This window comes from Macrobrachium rosenbergii, chromosome 41 (genome assembly GCF_040412425.1).
Source record: "Macrobrachium rosenbergii isolate ZJJX-2024 chromosome 41, ASM4041242v1, whole genome shotgun sequence".
NCBI lineage: Eukaryota > Metazoa > Arthropoda > Malacostraca > Decapoda > Palaemonidae > Macrobrachium > Macrobrachium rosenbergii.
The window spans coordinates 612,517-631,780 of NC_089781.1; the positions used below are offsets into that span (position 1 = coordinate 612,517).

At 41.8% G+C, this 19,264-nt stretch overlaps 1 protein-coding gene across 15 annotated transcripts in view; it reads left to right on the forward strand.

Annotated features, from left to right (window-relative positions):
- The first annotated feature begins 733 nt into the window (after positions 1-733).
- The window catches only part of Nbr (exonuclease mut-7 homolog), an 85,094-nt gene continuing 66,563 nt past the window's right edge, over positions 734-19,264 (forward strand). For 4 of the 15 annotated variants that reach the window (XM_067083765.1, XM_067083751.1, XM_067083758.1 and 1 more), the window contains exon 1: positions 1,735-1,901. In XM_067083765.1, the coding sequence (XP_066939866.1) occupies positions 1,870-1,901 (32 nt within the window). In that variant the 5' untranslated portion in view covers positions 1,735-1,869. Of the gene's footprint in view, positions 2,145-19,264 lie in introns of all 15 variants that reach the window. The other 11 variants (XM_067083752.1, XM_067083761.1, XM_067083759.1 and 8 more) reach the window with 6 other exon arrangements.

A 19,264-nucleotide genomic window follows, 5' to 3' on the forward strand; every position in this document is an offset into this window, starting at 1 on the left:
AAAACATGTGTTAAATTTTTTTATACTTTTTTATTTAGACCTACGCTGATGGATAAAAATAACATCACTGTTCTTTTTTTCAATATAAAATTTAGTTCCTAACTTGTTCAATGATACATACATATAAATGTGTACGTACGAGACTCATTGCGCATATCCGTACATCTGTATGTGCCTTCATTTTGATACATATGTGAAATATCTCGCTATACTGTACGCTAACAAATCCAACTGAAATACAATAGAATAGAATATCATTGAGTACTAGAAAAAGATGAAGTATACGCTAGTATAAAGGAGTATAATGGAATAAAAGGTCTCCGAATTCATCACAGTCATCATTCTCAAATAATTTTATTGTCTTCCGGATTATTTTCCTTTAATTCTTTTAATAAAGTCATGTGATAAAACTTTTCTCTCTTTCTCAGCCATGGCTTCATCCATACTTTCAGCTTTTTCTTGCAAATTTCGTGTTCGTATTCGTCTTGCAGGAGTGCTACTATTATTATTGCACTTATCTTCTTTTTACTTGGTGCCATGATTTAACACGACCTAAATCGGATCACTGTCCCTCCATTCCAGTAGAAGGGTGGAAACTCACTATCAGTACACCATAGGAGTGACAGGAGCACGTCCATTGCATATTTATCTGCCCTCTCGAAACATGCGTAAAACAAGTCATCTGTGTGTGTGGGAAATACCCAAGAGGACTGGAGCACGCACTAGTCCCGGCGGACAAACCCGATTCTAGTCGCGTACTTGTACGGCCAGATTGAATCACAACGGTTAGCACATGATCGTGTTCTGGCGAATCAAGCTGTCAACACTTTAACAGTAGGCTAAGCCACCTTGTGATGTCAAAACTGAAGAAGTTAAGACTTTCAAGACGAAAATGAAGACGTTCTTATTCTTTGGTTATGATCGGAGTTTGGGAGCAACTTTTTAATCAGGCGCGGATCCTCAAGGAAGGTTCGTCATAGTAGGGCTAAACAAGAAGCCTTCAGGTAATAGATTACAGATAACAATGATCAGGTCCTGGGTTCGTGCTATTTGCCTCTTTCCAATCCGGGCCATCCCCAAGACCCCAACCCGTAGTCTAAAGAGAAGTTTGTAAAGATATTACGTGGAAGTTCCACCCTTCCAGGCCTTCAAGGGTAACTTCAGTTTAGACTCGTTGTGTTAAAATGGATAATGCTGTTGATATGTTACCTTGCGGTTTAGTCTAACTCGATTCTCATTGACTGGTATGTCCCGGAGGTCTACACCAAGTCTCTACTTTACCGCTTATCACATTTTGGCGACGGTCCATGCTGGTGTAAACCAGTTTAACCTAAACCAACCAGTATCGAGATAAAGTCATATTTCTCCAATTATATTAGGTCATTTCGGATTATGTGCGTAATTATCAAACAGTGTATGCCAGAAATTGGAATATCTACAGTATATGTCACTACAATCGCTGTTTCTATATTAAAGTGCTAACATAAAGTAAACTTTTACTGTTAAATATTCTGCGGGGTTTTAATTTCCTTATTTTTTGGCATGATGATAATAATAATGAAGAATCTTTCGTTAATGAACGCCGCCACCAACGTAACCTGGTGCCTGCGAGACTGCTGTACTTCACTGTACTAACTTTAGGGTTGTAAATGATCTGTGTTGACGTTCCGTCCAGTGACGCAAAGTATCAAAACATTGTGAAACAAGTGACAAAACTTAACGAAACACGTAAGCAAAGACATGTTACCTCGGCGTTGTTTGGTTTGTGTAAAACGGTGTACTGTACGTATTCATACATGATTTTCCTACTTTAAATGGCAACGCAAGATACGTAATGGGTGCGATAGTACGGGTCATAGGCCTACCCAAATGCATCGCTTAGCGAACAATTACGCTACTTTGTGAGTAGGCTAATTAAATGGCATTGGTCTTGATTTGATGAACCAGCACAAAATTATAGTTTACGTTTCCATGGTCTTCATGAGGTTACATCATGTTGCGTCGCATTGTGAAAGTATTTGTGGTGCCCACAGCACAGTAGCCTATCACGAGTGGAAGGTTTCCCAGTTTCCCAGTAGTAGAGCAGCCTACAGGTAGTTCAGCAGCCCAACATACTGACACCAGTTTTCCTCAGCTATTGAAAGGTTATCCTATATCCTGTTTTGGTATTTGTAAGCTAGAGCTCTGCATGGACTGTTACCTTGGAAATTGATTTTCCTATACTTTAGTTGTTGCTGATGAAGGAGGTGGTGTTATTTATTGTCACTCGGTTATTATTAACCTCATATCTGCCCAGCATGGTTGGGGACCCTTTGGGAACCTGGGTTTGTGGAAACATTGGGGGAAGACCAGACCACCGTGTTGGTAGGCTATGGTACGTGCGCAATTCACCAGGGATCCATGTGTTAATGAAGGGATTGGCTAAGGAAACCCGTTATAAAAGGAACTATATTAGCCTAACGTACCCTAACGTATCTTAACGTAACCTAGCAGGCCATGTTACTTAATCGGGGCTCTGTCCCCCCAGGTGAAGGAAACTCCACTTTTTACCAAAGGCTCACCGGTAAAATTTTGCAAGTTGCCAATAAGACTCCAGCCAGCCATTTGCACGAAAAAGCATTTTGAGTTTTTCATGCAAAAATGACTAGGAAGTAATAGGGCACTAAAAGAACCTTAAAATACCAATATAACTTCACCTACGGGTGTTGACTGGTTACAATTTTGCTTTATTAGCTATGGAGGGAAGGGGTATTCTTACCTTATAAGTCGTAAATTTTCTAATTTTTTTATTTGTCATTTGCGCATAGTGTTTATGGGGTTCAAAATAATGAGAATGAAGAGCTCTTTTCAAAAATGTAAGTTACAATTTCATAGTGTGTATTGGCAACTTATAAAATAATACCGGCTCGCCTATAACACTGTGCATGCGCGATAGCATTCCAGGATGGCCAGTGTACAACTTCTGAGGCTAATTTCAGGTTAATTACAGTCGACCAGCAAAAAATAATGGTAAATTCGTAATAGGCAACCAAAATATAGCATATAGGAAAGCTCAATTTTCAAAGTAATACCCCATGCAGAGCTATTGCATAGTTCTACCTGTTTTTTCTTGTCTATAAAAGGCTATTGCAGCTGAGGCTTTCAGTGAAAGTAAGGGCATGTAATTATCCCACATCATTCTGTTGGAATGTGGATATTTTTTCACCTTAATTGCAGTTCTCAATATTGGAGTCTTTTTGTTTTGTTCCTGTGTCTCCTTAACATGTTTAATATGAAAAGCATAATATAAATAAAGTAATTTGCCTCTGTGGAAGAGCTGCGCATGGAGATATTGTGTAGGCTATTAATGAAATTTTGTTGACTGAACAGTATAAAAAAGGGTGTAGCTCATATAATGCAGTGCAGGTGAGATAATCAGAGATAAGCCTAGGCTGTACAGAGATAATGAGAAATTTACTGTCTGTTGTTTATGTTTTAAGCTCTCTGTAAAAGAAAACTACTGAGATGGCTTTTTCTGTCTGCACTTTATCTGTCCGCCCTCAGATCTTAAAAACTATTGAGGCTAGAGGGCTTCAAATTTGTACGTTGATCATCCACCCTCCAATCATCAAACATACCAAATTGCAGCCCCCTAGCCTCAGTAGTTTCTATTTGTGCTGACACGATATACAAACCATCAGTCCTTTACATTAGGAATTACATTCAGTGAAGCTGGAAAGGGCTGTTGAACTTTCAAACAAGATGGTTAGGCAGTTAACTGCTGTCCGGTAGGCAGGAGTCCCTCTTGCCTGGATGTAAACATTCCAATTTTGCTTATGGCCATCATGCGGTACAGACGTGTTTCTTTGCTCAGAGCCCTGACTTCTGTCGAGCTATTTTCCCGGTGGGATCTTTTCTTTTTTTTGTTTGCTTTGTCTTTTCCTTTCATAATCATGCAAGCTCATGAAGGAAATAAACCTCGTAAGCCTGCCTTCCCCCACCGTGTGTCCGGGGGCTTGTCAGGAAGGATGTAATAGTTTCAGATCGAAAATTGATGGGGACCCGCGCACTCTTTGCTCTTCTTGCAGGGGCTTGTATGTTCACGGGAATCTCCTTGGTCTGAGTGTTGCTTTTGGTCGGCTGAGCAGTGGGCAGGTTTGAAGTGAGGAAGCAGTACCGGGGAAGCCTTCTAAGGCATCATCTGAGTGTTACATGCCCCCGATGACTCCCTTAGTGGCTAACCCTTTAGAAGAATCGTTTTTCTCTCCCAGCAAGCTTCCCCTTCCGGCTCCCTCTCCCTTGGGAGATGACTACCCTTCGTCGTCTTTGCTCGCTTCATCGGGCATGGAACAACGTGGGGAAGCGGATGATCAGGACGACCTCTCCTCTGGGGCCTCTCCTCGCCCCGGGTAGGGAATTTTTCCCCCTGGGGCAAGTGGAGTCTCCCTAATTGGTTCTTAGCCAGTTAAAGTAAAATCTAATCCTTCGGGCCAGCCCTAGGAGAGCTGTTAATCAGCTCAGTGGTCTGGTTAAACTAAGATATACTTTTTTTAACCTCTCCTAACCCGACTTTGTCTTCAGGTATGGTGGCAGAGGCTTCTCTCTGGGGACAGGCTTCAGATCTTGACAACCTGGCTCTACCTGGGTCTTCCTGGTGTACCGTCATTGGAGGGTCTCCTGGCTCACCTGTCTGGCTCCCCGGTAGTGACTCGCCGCGGCCACTGCTACAGCCAGCACCATTACAGTGACTGCTTTTGCTAAGATGCTGGTGACTGTCTCTTCTCACCTGGGTATTCAGGTGACTGCCGCACAGGCATTCCATCAGGCAGTGCCACTGCTGCCTGGCTTCTTGGCTCCACTGTCCCAGCCAGGACCCTCCATGATGGTAACTTCATACGTGCTGCATGTTATGGTCCCTGCTCCTGCTGCTCCTGGTATTTCTGGCTCCAGGGCTCTCCTGGCTACTCCACCTGCTCTGGCTATCCCAGTTGCCCTAGACCTGGCTCCTGGCTTATCTAGCTCTCTGCCCGTCCTGGCTTTTCCACCTGCCTAGGCTGTTCCAGTCACCCCAGTTGCTGCTCCTGGCTTCCCTGGCTCCCTGGCTGTACTGACTGGCATACTCGGTTGCCACGTTCTCCTCTGTTGATGTTTCTGCTGCCTGGTTCACCCTGCTACCCTGGCCACCCCAGCTGCTCCTGTGACTTCTGCTGCTCCCTCCTGGATGGGGAACTTGACCACCATCCTAAAGAAGATGTCAAAGAAGAAGTCGAAGAAGATGCCTTTGAAGGGGTCATCTTTGTCTTTGTCGTCATCGTCTGCTACCTCCTCCCCTTCTCCTCAAAGAAGAAGAAGAAGGCTGTTCCCCCCAATCTGAGAAATCCTGTGACATCTGCTGCTCCCTCCTGGATGGGGGACTTGACCGCCATATAAAGAAGATGTCAAAGAAGTCGAAGAAGAGGCCTTTGGAGGTGTCGTCTTTGTCTTCGTCCTTATCGTCTGGTACCTCCTCCCCTTCTCCGTGAAGAAGAAGAAGAAGAAGGCTGTCCCCCTCCCCCCCTCTAGAAATCCTGTTCTGAGACTTCTAAGGGACTGCCTCCCTCCACAGAGGAAGCAGTGGGATCTCTCGTCGGCTCATCCCGTCCTTCGGGTCAGACAGCTGAATTGTTGACCCCTGGGTCTAGCCTTTCAGGAGTCATGGGCGTGCAAACCTCGGTCTGTACACCTGTTGCCGCGCCTAAGAAGTCCGCTTCGAAGGCTGGCACTGTGTCGGGCGCTCGTTCATGAGCCCCTCCAGGTACCCAGGTCTCTAAGGAGACTCTGTTATCCTGAACTGGTACTGGAGAGTCCACTCACCGTACCGATGTGGACACAGGACGGGAGAAAGATCCTACACATGCAGGGGTCTCGGCTCCTCTGCCTGCTACCACTGCCTCTAGTGCCAAGCAAGGTTCCCAGGTAAGTGCTTCAGCCTCTTGAGTCCGAGCATCTAGTGAGAGAGAGAGGAGGTCCCCTATACAGTCTTCTTGCAAGGCTCCGGCCTTGAAGAAGACTGGGGCCGGTCAAGAGGACAGTGCAAGTTTTCACCAGCCAGCTGCGTGTTTCGACTCAACCCAGTCCCCAGTCACGTTCATGTGATCAGCCCGCTGGGTCGAGGTGAGTGCTCGGCTGAGCTTGCGCAAACTGCTACACTCACCTCGGGACAGCACTTTGCTGAAATGTAAGTGTTCTCCTGGACCCGGGTTGCCATCATTACCGCGGGTTGATGACCGTTCTCAACCCACTCCTCCTGCTGGTTCCACCAGCAGGACTGGCGGGGGTGCCCGATCCTCCTCGCCTGTCCCCTCAACCTCCTTGGGTTTCTCTGGGAGGCGCAAGTCGGATAGGAGGAACTGTGGAGAGTCATCTCCCCAGAGTTTGACTACAAAGGGATACATTCCTGGCTTGGTCCTTGGATCGACTAGGTCATACACCCGCGTAGTGCAGAAATGATCCAAGGGGTCTGCCGAGGTTCTCCCTCCTGCTGGGAGAGTAGATCGGGAGGACCGCATCCTGGAAGGAACCGAGGGTCCTCTCCCCTAGGATGCGGACACCCTTGAAATACAGAGGCCTTTGCAGAGGTCGTTGTGCTGATACTTCAGCACAACGACCTTGGGGAAGGGACCACAGCCTCGTTTGTGGATTGTCCTTTGCGCTTCGAATCTTCTGGGGTCCAGAAAAGGAACCCAAGGTTTCAGTGGGGCTGCCGTGGTCCACACTTGCCGAGGAGGTTCTCGATCAAGTCAATGATCTTGTTCTGGGCAAGATAATTCACTTCGTTCAAACCGCTCAGACAAGCTGCTTCCTCCTCCTCTGCCTTGACAGAAGCACTTTTATGCGCCCTTGGAGAGGGCATTGTCAACAAGCAGGTTGATCTGGACCTGGTGCGTCTAGGCCAGGGTCTCTCGCTGCAGCAGCTTACTGCAGAAGGAATCTCCCTCTTGCAACAAGAAGCAGCGACTCTGGAAGCCACTGCTATGGCAGCTCTCCAGGCAGTCTCCTGGCTGGATCTATGGTCTTTCACAGTATCCAAAGTGGTTGCCTCCTGGGGTGCTATCGTGCCTGGGGAGGACTCCACTTTTGGGAGGCTGTGCCAGTCTGGAGGTAGAGCTATCTTACCTTGCCGACCAGATGGCAAACCTGTGGGTGAACCTGGTGCTTAAGAGAAAAAATGCTGTCCTTTCTCGCTTCACCAGGGCTGTAGGTCCCGAGTCGGCAATGATACTATTTTGAAAAACATAAAATTACCTGTGACTCCTTATTCAGGAACTATCTCAATGGCTACTTCTGATTTTGGGTTGCATATAAGTGGCTCTTGCAATACTGACATTGTTTATAATGAACATGAGTATTCCAGTGTTAAATTTCTTAAGCTACCTGGGATGTGTGTGGATGTTATTCTTGGAATCCCTTTTCTTAATACAGACAGTCCCCGGTTATCGGCGGGGTTCCATTCTGAGGGTGTGATGATAACCAAAATCGGCGCTTTTCAGGGCTTATTGGTGCCGAAAAGCACCGATTTTCGGTTATCGGCATCTCTGTTAGGTATGTATCAGCGCCAATACCCAATTATTGGCACCGATAAGCAGACATTGGCGATTTTCGTTGCTAGACAAGCCCCATAAAACCGGATTGCTGTTAACCGAGCCCACCGTTAACCAGGGACTGCCTGTATGCATTCCAGTGTACAGTGGTCTCGTATGGTGGCTCTCAGCCTAAACTAAAATTATCAGCTGTAGGTAAACTATCACTTATGCCCCTTAGAGTATTCCATAATTTTATGTAAGTAACTTACCAAGTAACTACATAGCTATTAGTTTCACTTAACTGTGACAGTTCAAAATTTGAAATTCGCAGTAACACGCTATTCTTTTAGTGTAGGTAACTAGACCCCTCCCACTTTCGGGGAAGAATAGGTACAACAGTGCTCAAGAGCTCAATTCGTTACTGCTGGTCAACTGAACAACGTTTGGTTGAGCAGCTCTGATTTGAATTTCGCCCAATGGTTGTACCTTTCACCTTTGGTGAAGTATTCATATGTGTTGGTTGTGTGCTATTTATTAGCTTAGCTAGTTCCAGTGTGACTAATTTTTATTTAGTATGTCGGACTCTAGCTTGTCTAGTATTAGGTATTGCAGCAAGGACTAGCACTAGATTTACTTCTGCTAAGTATGACTTGCACACTTTGTGTTGCCATTGTAGAGGGTAGATTTGCCTGTTTGAACTTAAATGTGATGAATGCAAAGACTGGGATCAGGGTAAATGGAAAGTTTTGGATGCACATTTATGTAAACTCCAGAAAGACAGACAGAGAAAGGTGGCTACTAGAGCTGAGGCTAAGGTTTAGCTTGTCATGTTTCCACTCTGAAATCGGATATTGCTGTTCAACCTGTACCTTTTACACTGGTGACTGCGTTCTCCCCTATCATCAGCCCTCTGACTTTTCCTCAAACTCCGCTCCCTGGCTCCCATTCTTCCGAACCTGATATCATCGCCAGCCTAAAAGCTAGAAATGAGCAAAAGTTTGGTCTGCTTGTTAAGACTGTACAGTAGCCCGATTTTAGTAGCCCAAATTGGGTCTTCGGTTAAGGCCCTTATGGACCAGGTATGTGTAATTAGTGTTGGTGCAAGTGCAGTGTTAGTGGAGGAGGTGACTACTCATCCCACCAATGCTCCTAGACAAAGGTCAGTGTCAAACCCCCAAACCTGGGAGGAGGCAAACCAGAGGTTTAAGATAGGTCATTGGGGTTTGCCCACAGGTAGTTGCCCCCTCAACTGAGCCTGTAGATTGAACCCAGGACTTGGCGGTTCGCCATTGGAAAGGTGTCCATACAGATGTTCATGCTCTGTCGTCCAGTGATTTGGACACCAGTGTGGACAGTGTCGGATCCCCCCCTCGATGTAGGACCAGCTTGACGCGGTGAGAGGGCTCTTGAACCCCAGGAATTTGTTCCTGGGTTTGAGTCCAAGAGTCCCATATACCATTATATATTTACCTGTACAGTATTTGGATTAATTTTTTGAAATTTTCCACTTTAGCTAAAATTTACAGGACCTATAAATAGGAAAAGATATCATAGCTGAGAATGGGATTTATATCTGAAGCTAAATAGTGAGAAATTTGGTAGGATCAACTGCCCGATAATGTTCAGACCTGAGAGTTATCACATTGATAGCTTATAGGCGGAACTATTCTTTAGAGCTGGACCACGGATTCCAGGGGAGCCTAGTTCTGGGGATAGGACTCTCAACATTCTATCCGGTATGCCCATAACATAATTAGGATGGGGATGATTATATTCTAGTAATATTGTCAGGCCTAGCAAGCGGATTTGGCTTACACTTGGGCCACTAATCATGTTGTGTCATCCCCTGTGGGTTAGGGTAGGGAGTGGACATTTGGAGTCAGTTCTCACTTGTGCCATTGGTGGAAGAATAAACTCTGTGAAAAGCTGATGATATCTTTGTAAGGTTTTCCGGTTTATTTTTTTTTTTTTCCTATTTTTTCTACATACTGTACCTCAGTCTTTATGCTCAGTAGTGTTAAAGATTAAAGTACCCCTGGGGCCTTTGATGGTAGTGACTTGACAGTTGACAACTGCTGGAACCTCCTCTGACAACCTCTATCTGAAAAGATCAGAAAAAAACACTAATGTAATTACCCTAGAACCTTACACTCAAGTACAAAACAAACCCAAAAGAAGTAAATATCGTCTTGACCCAGCCTTGACTCACTTCAACTCCCTCTTTGGAAGTGGAAGTTGGTCAAGGTTTCTAACCTTAGAAACAGAACAGAAAATTTCAGCCCTAAAGTTAGAGAACTACCTATTAAACAGACATTCAGTGACAGAAATGTCATTTAGACAGATGAGAAAAGATGTAGCTTATAGAAGCCAAAACAAAGGGTCAATCTGAGGATTATATGTCCACAACAACAATAGATAATATAAATGTAAAAACTAAAAAGCATAACACTATGAATAGCATTCAGGGTACCTGTGAGGTATATACTGTAATATTATACTTAGTAAACAAAAAAATAAGAGAATGTTAAAAATCACAAAAATAAAATTTGAGGGTCAAGATCTACCCCAAAAAATAAAAGTTCTAGGTCAAAACAGAGAAATAAGGCCCTATGTCCCAAAGCCACTGTAGTGTCAAAACTGTAGTAAATATTGTCATGCAAAAAAATATTGTCAAAACAAACCTGCATGTGCATACTATGGATCTGAAGAACATGCAACACAATGGAATTGCAGCAAACCAAAATGTTTAAACTTTGGGCAGAATCATTATGCAAGATCCAAAGAATGCATGTTTTACATATACAATACGGAATTGAAAATGCTACAAGAAAAAACAGGGATGTATATTAGAGAGGCTAAAATAGAATTGAAAGAGAGGAATTCAAGATCCTTCTAAGACACTTACATATGCCTCAATAACAAAAACTAATAATGAAACAAAAATACATACAGTAGAAGTAAAAAAATGCAGGAAAATAAATCTCAAAAAAGAAAATAATGGTTTACAGAAAAACACTAAAATGTCCAGAAACAGGCACACAGGATACCATACTCATTTGAAATGTTAATGCGAATAGCACAAGTTGATGATACTACTACAGAAGAAGCAGAGGAAAGTCATGATGGAGTGGAAATTAAAGATAAAAAAAGGCCTTTGGAGAGAACACCACCCAAAGCGAAAAAACCAATTATAATTAGAGCAACATCAGTTAAACCAAAGACAAAGGATATGAAGAAAGAGCAAAAACAAACTAAGAATATACCTTTGTCTCCTAAAATAATAGTAAAACCTATGGATACAGATATCCAAAACACTGAAGTTCAAGATGATAATGATTTTGTCAAGGGAGAAGAGGTTACTCCATCACCAATAATTGCTACAAGAGCAAATGAAACAAGGAAAATACATGAAAACACATTGTTTTGTAGAATTGTGCAATATTAACAAAAACATAAAAGATGGTTTAACAAACATTATAAGAAATTTTATGAAATATAGAAAAAAAAAAAGAAACCACAGATTTGAGTACCCATGAAAAAGGGTACATGTGCATTGAGCATTTAGTATATTATAAAGAAAAACAAGTGAGTGTCGTGATTAAATTATTAGAAAAAATCCAAGTTGATAATACAAAAAAAGAGAGTAAAACTTGACTGCTATAATAAAATATTTTCAATAGCTATATTATACAGTGGAACGTAAATGGTCTGCAGACCAGGTTACACCTAGAAGAAATACAATTACTAAAAGAATATGAACCAATGATATTATGTTTACAACATGTAAACAAAACAATATCAACAATGGGTAAATATACCTTAACATCTACATCTAGAGAGGAAGATGGAAATTTTTATACTGTTGACATAAAGTATGATATGACAGTAAACTTTACTGATCTGCAAATATCGAGCATTAGAATGCGAATACAGTAAACAATAATTATATAAATTATAATTTATACAACCAACCAAATAAAAATTACGACTTTGACAAACTTAAAGAATTACTTAGTAATGCCAAGGAACCTACATTAATAGTAGGTGATTTTACTGCTCACAACCCAGTATAGGACTGTAATTGTACAGACTCAAATATAGCAGGAAGTAAAATAGAGAAATTCCTAGAATCATATGACGTGCTGTGTAAATGATAACAAAATCAGCACACATTTTTATAAAACACATGGAACATTTTCCTCAGTTGACTTAACTCTATGTACAACAAACAGTTGACAGATTGGATTGGAATACAGTTGACAACTTGCATACAAGTGATCATTTCCCAATATTAATTTCATTATTACAAAATAATCCCACCAAGCATGTCCCTCAGCATAACATTTATATAAAGCAGATTGGGAGCAATATGAATTCCACACTAGGAATATCCCACCATTTGAATATTTAAAAGACCATAAGGAAACTAATGAATATCTTGTTGATTTCTTTAAAAATGCTGTTGATAAAGCAATACCAAAATCAAAATCTCACCCAACAAAACACAAGTCCCATGGTGGTCTGAAAAACTAGCAGAATTAAAAATAAAACACCAAATTGGAAGACGAATAGATAGTTTGAATAGAAAGTTCAGCAAATAAACAAAACATTACTGATATTAGAAGGAACTTTACAAAAACTAACTATATTATTATTAGAAATTGATACATTAAAACCTCTATGTAACAAAATATCTGGAAAATTTAAAAGAGAAGCAATTCAAGGAAGAATCATTTCATGGGGGAAATATGTATCAGATCTTTCTAACAATACTCCCATACAAAAAATATGGAAAAAATTCAGGAAAATAAATGGTACCCTTGTTAAACCACCTAGACATGCCATAATAAAAGATGGGAAAAGAATACTTGATCCTTAAGAAATAAGTAATGTAATAGGAGAAAATTTAGCAAAAGTAAGTAGTGACAAAAATTTAGATGAGCATTTCTGCACAAGAAAAAATAGTATAGAGTTAATAACAGTAAATTTCGAAACATTAGAAAATATATTATAATAGAAAATTTAATATGGAAGAGTTGGAATTTGCTCTCAAGTGCAATAAATCTGCTCCTGGAGGTGACAATATTTGTTTTAAGATCTGCCACCTATCACCTTTGGCAAAGTCATACTTATTAGAGTTTTATAATCATTTATGGCTTCGAAATTTATTTCCAGATGAATGGCGTAAAACTTTAATAATTCCCATCCCCAAACCTGGAAAGGATCTTAGTAATGTAAATAATTGCAGACAAATTTCTTTAACAAGCTGCTTATGCAAATTGCTAGAGATCTTTAACAAGCTGCTTATGCAAATTGCTAGAGAAAGTGGTAAATGCTCGACTAATGTGTCACATTTGAGAAAGTAAAATTTTGACTCTCACTCAGTTTGGGTCACAGTGGAACAGAACTACATTAGATTCTCTCACTAACTTAGAAAACCATGTACGTTTTGAACGAAACAAATTACTGTAGCTGTTGTTTTTGACATTGAAAAAGCATACGATACTATATGGAGGTATGCTATATTTAAAACTTTACAAAACAAAATCCATGGACATTTACCTAGGTTTATAAAAAACTTTTTGACAAATCAGTTTTCAGATGAGGATTGATGATGATGTGTCTAGAACATTTCCACTTAAAAATGATGTCCTTAGTTGCACACTGTTTACTTTAGCAATTAATGATATCAGTAATGATCTACTTGTTGGCATTAAAAGTAACCTGTATATGGATGATTTTGCCATATAGTATATTATTCAGCATCTCGAATAAAACGTGCAGAATGAATTGTTAATAAAAGCATAGTAAAAAAAGACGAATGGGCCTCATCTGTAGGCTTTAAATTTTCCATAGGTGAAATTCAAGCAGTCATGTTTTATAAAAATAAAACACAAAAAAAAGGTGAAGAAATATACTTAAAAATCAGAAACCATAGTATAACAATTGGCCGAACAGCAAAATTGTTAGGATCAGTATTTGATACTCACTTGAACTGGAAAGTCCACATAACATACGTAAAATGTAAATGTAAAAGAGTATTAAATCTAATTAGAAAACTATCGAACACTACTTGGGAAGCTGATAGACATACCCTTACTGTACTGTATAAAGCAGCAGTTCTGCCCATCATTGATTATGGAAGAGAAGTGTATGGCTCAGCATCGGACACATCGCTGAAAATGTTAGACCCTGTTCACAATGAAGGCCTTAGAATATGCTCAGAAGCCTTTAGATCATCACCAAAATCATCTTTACAAGTTGAATGTGGTGAACTGCCTCTCTCTCTCCATAGGGAGCTAGTAACAATGAAAAGTGCTCTAAGAATTCAGACAAGTGATTCTCCAACAAAAAAATTATTTGAATTAAGAGATGTATTTATAGATGACCATCCACCACCTTTCCCAATTAGAGCTAGAAGATTGTTTGAGTCGCTGAATATAAATATACAAGTGCCTTTAATAGTAAAATCACTTCCTTCTTGGACAATGAATAAAATGAGAATTTTTACACCAAGTATTTATCAAAAAGTTACTCACATACACCAGAACACCATAGACAACATAAAATAGAGCATATAAGCCGAAAAGGTCCACATTACACAATATATACAGATGGGTCTAAATCAGAACACGGAGTGGGATATGCTGCAGTATCCCAAGAAAAAACTTATCAATTCTCTCTTCCTGATAATCCTTAAGTATTCACAGCAGAAGTGTGTGGAATTGCATCGGCAATAAAAATAATGAAAGAAACATCAATAATTTTGCGATTTTTTTAGTGACTTGCGAAGCGCTATAGAAGCTATTCAGTTACAAATAAAAAAGTAACATAGTAGAACAGATTAAATTATTTCTCCATAATTTATATAATAATGGAAAAAATGTAGAAATATGTTGGGATCAAAGGAAATGAAGATGCAGACAGAGCAGCCAAAGAAGCAACCCACATGACAAGATCAAATAGGTATCATAAATAAATGGCAATATACTGTATATGGAATGAAGAACCTTAAAGTAATAAATTGAAACAAATAAAACCCGAGTTCATCATATCAGAGAGAGAGACACACACACACACACACACACACGCACGAGTAATTCTAACACATCTCAGAATAGGCCATTCTCGTCTGAAACAGGGTCACTTAATGAGCAGCCCACGTGGCCCGGCTCCCGAGTGCTCAGATTCCAGGGTGAGAATAATGGTCAGACATGTGTTATGTGAGTGTCCAAAGTATGACCAACAGCGACTGTCAACTTTTGGAAATAAATCAATGGAGGAAATTTTGTCAGAATCTTTTATAAACATTTTCAGTCGTTCCGATTTTGATGTTCATGAGGAACTGTTATTTAATTTATAAAATATAAAAATAAGTAAATAATAAAAGCACAAAAACCCTAACAGCATTTGTCGAATAAAAAAAAAAGGCAAAATTTAAAAATATTACTTATACTCTATTCTGAATTTTAATATATCTTTTTAGTGTGTATGTAAGGAAGCATGAGTAAATGTATTTATTGTATGTATGTGTTCCAGTATGAGAGCACATGCGTGTGTGCAGTTTTTAATGTAATTTTAATTCATTCATCATTATACTGAATGATCTATTGGGTCCTAGTGTTTGGCCTCAGGCCCAGACCTGGTATTTTAATCTAATCCTTCGGGCCAGCCCTTTGAAAGCTGAAAGTCTGCTCAGTGGTCTGGCTAAACTACTTTAATAATAATAATAATAATAATGATAGTGTCAGATCACCCAGTGTCCAAGCAATCAGGTTATGAGCACTCCGTGTCCGAGCGCCCAACTTCTGAGTGGATCCCAGTGTCCATATGCCCAGTTTCCGAGCGCCATGTATCAGAATTTTTGCCTTCGGTATGCTGGCCGCCAGCTGCCAAGCGTTTGGTGACAACCCCTGTTGTCACGGATCCTTCGTTGGAACCTCTCCAACGGCGGTTGTATAGCATCCTCAGCCTTTCACAGAAGCAATCTTCTGCTACGCAGGATCAGGCAGACTTGGCTCCTTCTCCCATTTCATCCAATGAAAACTCTGACGAAGAAGCCATCAATCAAGAACATCTTGTGACAGCGTATGCAGATGTATGCTATCCAACTTTCTAATATCCAAGGGCCCCATCATCAACCTGGTTCGGCCTTCATGATGAGACAGCTGTTAGAGGCCTCCAGACTACCGAAGATGGCCCTCTCCTCACCCTCTAGGAAGGCTTTAGCGAGCATTGACAGTTGGTTAGTAGAAAAGAGGGAGCTTGGTAAGGCGGTTTTCAGTGCACCTCCCTCCCACTTGTCACCAAGAAGGTACTGGACTTGTCCTATTCCACTGGGGAAGCTCCTCTGGGAGTTTTTGCCCTCTCCCAGAGGGACTTCTCCAGTCTTGTGGACACAACATAGAGATTGGCTTTTAACTCTGCTAAGTTCATGTTCACATCCTTGGAGCTAGACTGTTTCATGAGAGACGTCTTTAAAGTCTTTGAAGTATTCAGCTTCTTGGACTGGACAGTCAGAGCATTAGCCAAGAAAATAGAGACTGCAATACACTTCAAGAGAACTTCACTGCAGATTGGTTGGGAGTACTCTCGTGCGGATAAGGCCATTATGGATGGCTCCACACCTTATTCGCCATGGGAGTCCTTAAGAAAAGGGAACTGTGGTGCACCTTTACCACTAAAGGTGTTACTCCCTCTCAAAGATCGGCTCTCCTGTTTGCACCTTTAGATTGGGCAGCTTTATTCCCAAGAGCTACAATAGAGCAGGTTGCATTGGACTTGCAGAAGTCGACATGACTTTTGATGCAGTTGACAAGGCGTGCCAAGGAGTCAACCCGTGGCACTTCAGTCTCTTTCAGCATGAAAACTGTCTCTCCATTGCAGCAGCAGCCCTTTTGCGGCAGAAAAGCCAAATTCTAGCCCCGCCCATGCTCGAATCTGCGATCAGTTCAGCCAACCAAGAAGTTGTCCTCCAAACTGGTCTCTCACAAGTGAGGTTCCACTCCTCTGTGCCCCCGCAGGAGCCAGGCTTCTCCATTTCTGGGACAAATAGGAAGCCAGGAATGCAGAACCTTGGATAATAAAAGTCCTACAAGAGGGCTATGCCATCCCATTCAGGGAAAAACCTCCTTTGACATCCTCGCCCATCAGCTTGACATCCTACTCAGAAGGCTCGGAGAGGTTTTTGGTCCTGAAGGAAGAAGTATCATCCCTGCTCAGGAAAAGAGCTGTGGAGGTGGTCAAAGACGCAAGCACAGGGTTTTTACAACCGTCTTTTTGTTGTCCCCAAGACGTCAGGAGGTTGGAGACCTAGCGTAGACGTCAGTTCTCTGAACTTTTTTGTTCAGACCGCCAAGTTCAAAATGGGAACGAACCGTTGAGTTCTGTCAGCCATTTATCAGAGAGACTGGATGGTAATGATTGACATAAGGGATGCATACCACCATGTCCCAGTACATCCAGACTTCAGGAAGTATCTGCAGTTCGTATTCCAGGGCAGGGTCCTTCAGTTTAGGGCTCTCTGCTTCGGCCTTTCTACAGCTCCACAAGTATTCACCCGTGTTCTCATCCCTATAGTGAGATGGCTTCATCTCATGGGGACCAACGTCTGTCTATATCTAGATGACAGGCTACTACATTCCCCATCAAGGACAAGATTCATGGAGGACCTTCAAAAGACTTCTACTGGCCCAAGAATACGGTCTTTTAATCAGTTTTCAGAACTCCCAGTTTGCTCCAACACAATTGATTCTCTGTTTGGGGATGAGGATCAATGCTCTGACTTTTTGGGCTTTTCTGCCCCACAAAAAGATTCAAGACTGCCTGAAGAAAGTAAGGAACTTCATATCTCGCCCGTTGTGCACAGCCAGCAAGTGGGAGAGTCTGCCGGGCGCACTCTCATCCACTGAGAAGTTCATCCCCTTAGGGAGGTTACACACAGGAGTCCGGCAGTTCTTCCTAAAGGCCAGTTGGCAGAGGAAAACTCTTCCAGACTCCTTCATTTTCCACATCATTCCCGAGATCAAGGAGGATCTTTGGTGGTGGCTTGCAGAGGAGAGGTTCTTAGTAGGAAAGTCATTGCACCCGATGAACCCTGGCCTAACATTATACTCAGATGCGTCGGATGTGGGTTGGGGGGCTCTTTTAAATGACACGGAGATTTCTGGGATGTGGTTGTTAGAAGAAAAGAGACTACATATCAGTGTGAGGGAACTGAAGGCAATTCACTTGGCCCTTCAGCATTTTGCAACGACATGTGGCAAGACAGTCACAGTCCATTCGGACAACATGACCTCATTGGCCTACATCAAAAATCAGGGAGGAACTCACTCCTTCTCCCGTCACGAAGCGGCCAAGGATCTTCTCTGAGCAGAGAACAACCTCACCAGGATAACTCGCTTCATCCAGGGAAAGTTAAACATTCTAGAGGACGAGTTAAGTCGCTGGAAACAGGTCCTACCGACAGAATGGACACTGAATCCACAGGTTTGCACCGACTTGTGGAAACGGTGGGGAAAGCCGCCAATAGACCAGTTTGCAACGTCAAGGAACCATCGCCTCCCCTTTCAACAAAGGAATCGACTTCTGTCCTTACTATCTACACAACGTAACTGAATTGGTCTATCAGGACATTCCTCAAGTGCTTTTGCTTACTCTCTTTGCCCTCAGCTTAGCTCTCCACTACTAGAGGTACAACAGCACTGAGCTCCTCACAGGTGCAGCAACAGCAGCAGTAGTAGCCAATGTGGTAAGGACAGCCATATCAATCTTTCACCTTCCTGCACTTACCTCCCCTGTTGGCTGAGAGATTAGTGTACACATGGAAATAGCTGGGAGAAGTCTGGAGCAGGGAGGAGAGGGGTAGTAGACTAACACTATTATACTCACCTTCCTCCTCTACTGAGACCTCCCTGACAGCTGCAGATTCTACCCCTATAAGGGAGCTGTATTGGTTGGGATCCCCCTAAAAAGATGGTATGAAGGGCCACAAACAATTGCTCATGCCCTTCACACCTTTGTTATGTGCACTGTTTATCTATGGTAAAGTAAACAAAGTGCTCAGAACACAAAATCCAACTTTGCAGTCACCAGGACTGCAGCAGAATGTCCTTACTTAACTGCAGCAAAAGAAAAAAGTGCTTGGTGAAGGCAGGTGAGGAAGGATATTTTCCCACTCACCCTCCTTAACCACCAGTTAACTATGCTGTTACTAAGTTTCAGTGACTGACTCAAGCTTACACTGAGGGATATTCCTAGGTACAAGGCGATGGCTGGTATTTACATAGGAACAAATAATTTCCAACTTAGCAGTCTGCAAGAGTGCAGAAAGACGTCTTGAATCAAATGGCTGAAGTCAGAGTGTTTGTTAACAGCTGGTAAGGGAGGGTAGTAGTATTCCTTAACCCCCCCCATTCACCAGTTTATTCCCTTGTTACCAATTCCAGTTTACACTGAGGAATACTCCTGCAATGAAGGCGGTGTTTTTTTTTCTTCTACATATGAATATAAATGTGACCATATCAAATACAGCACATGAAAATCTTTCAGACAGCATCAATATTCTATTGTATACAGACCACAGCCTTGCTCATCAATACAGCTGAAACAGGAGACAGTGCCTTCAACCAAATATATCAAATGAAAAATATGTAAGTTGTTAACTTTGAACAAATCAATGATAAGCAAGGAGAGTAACCAGAAAAACTTTCACTGTACGGGAA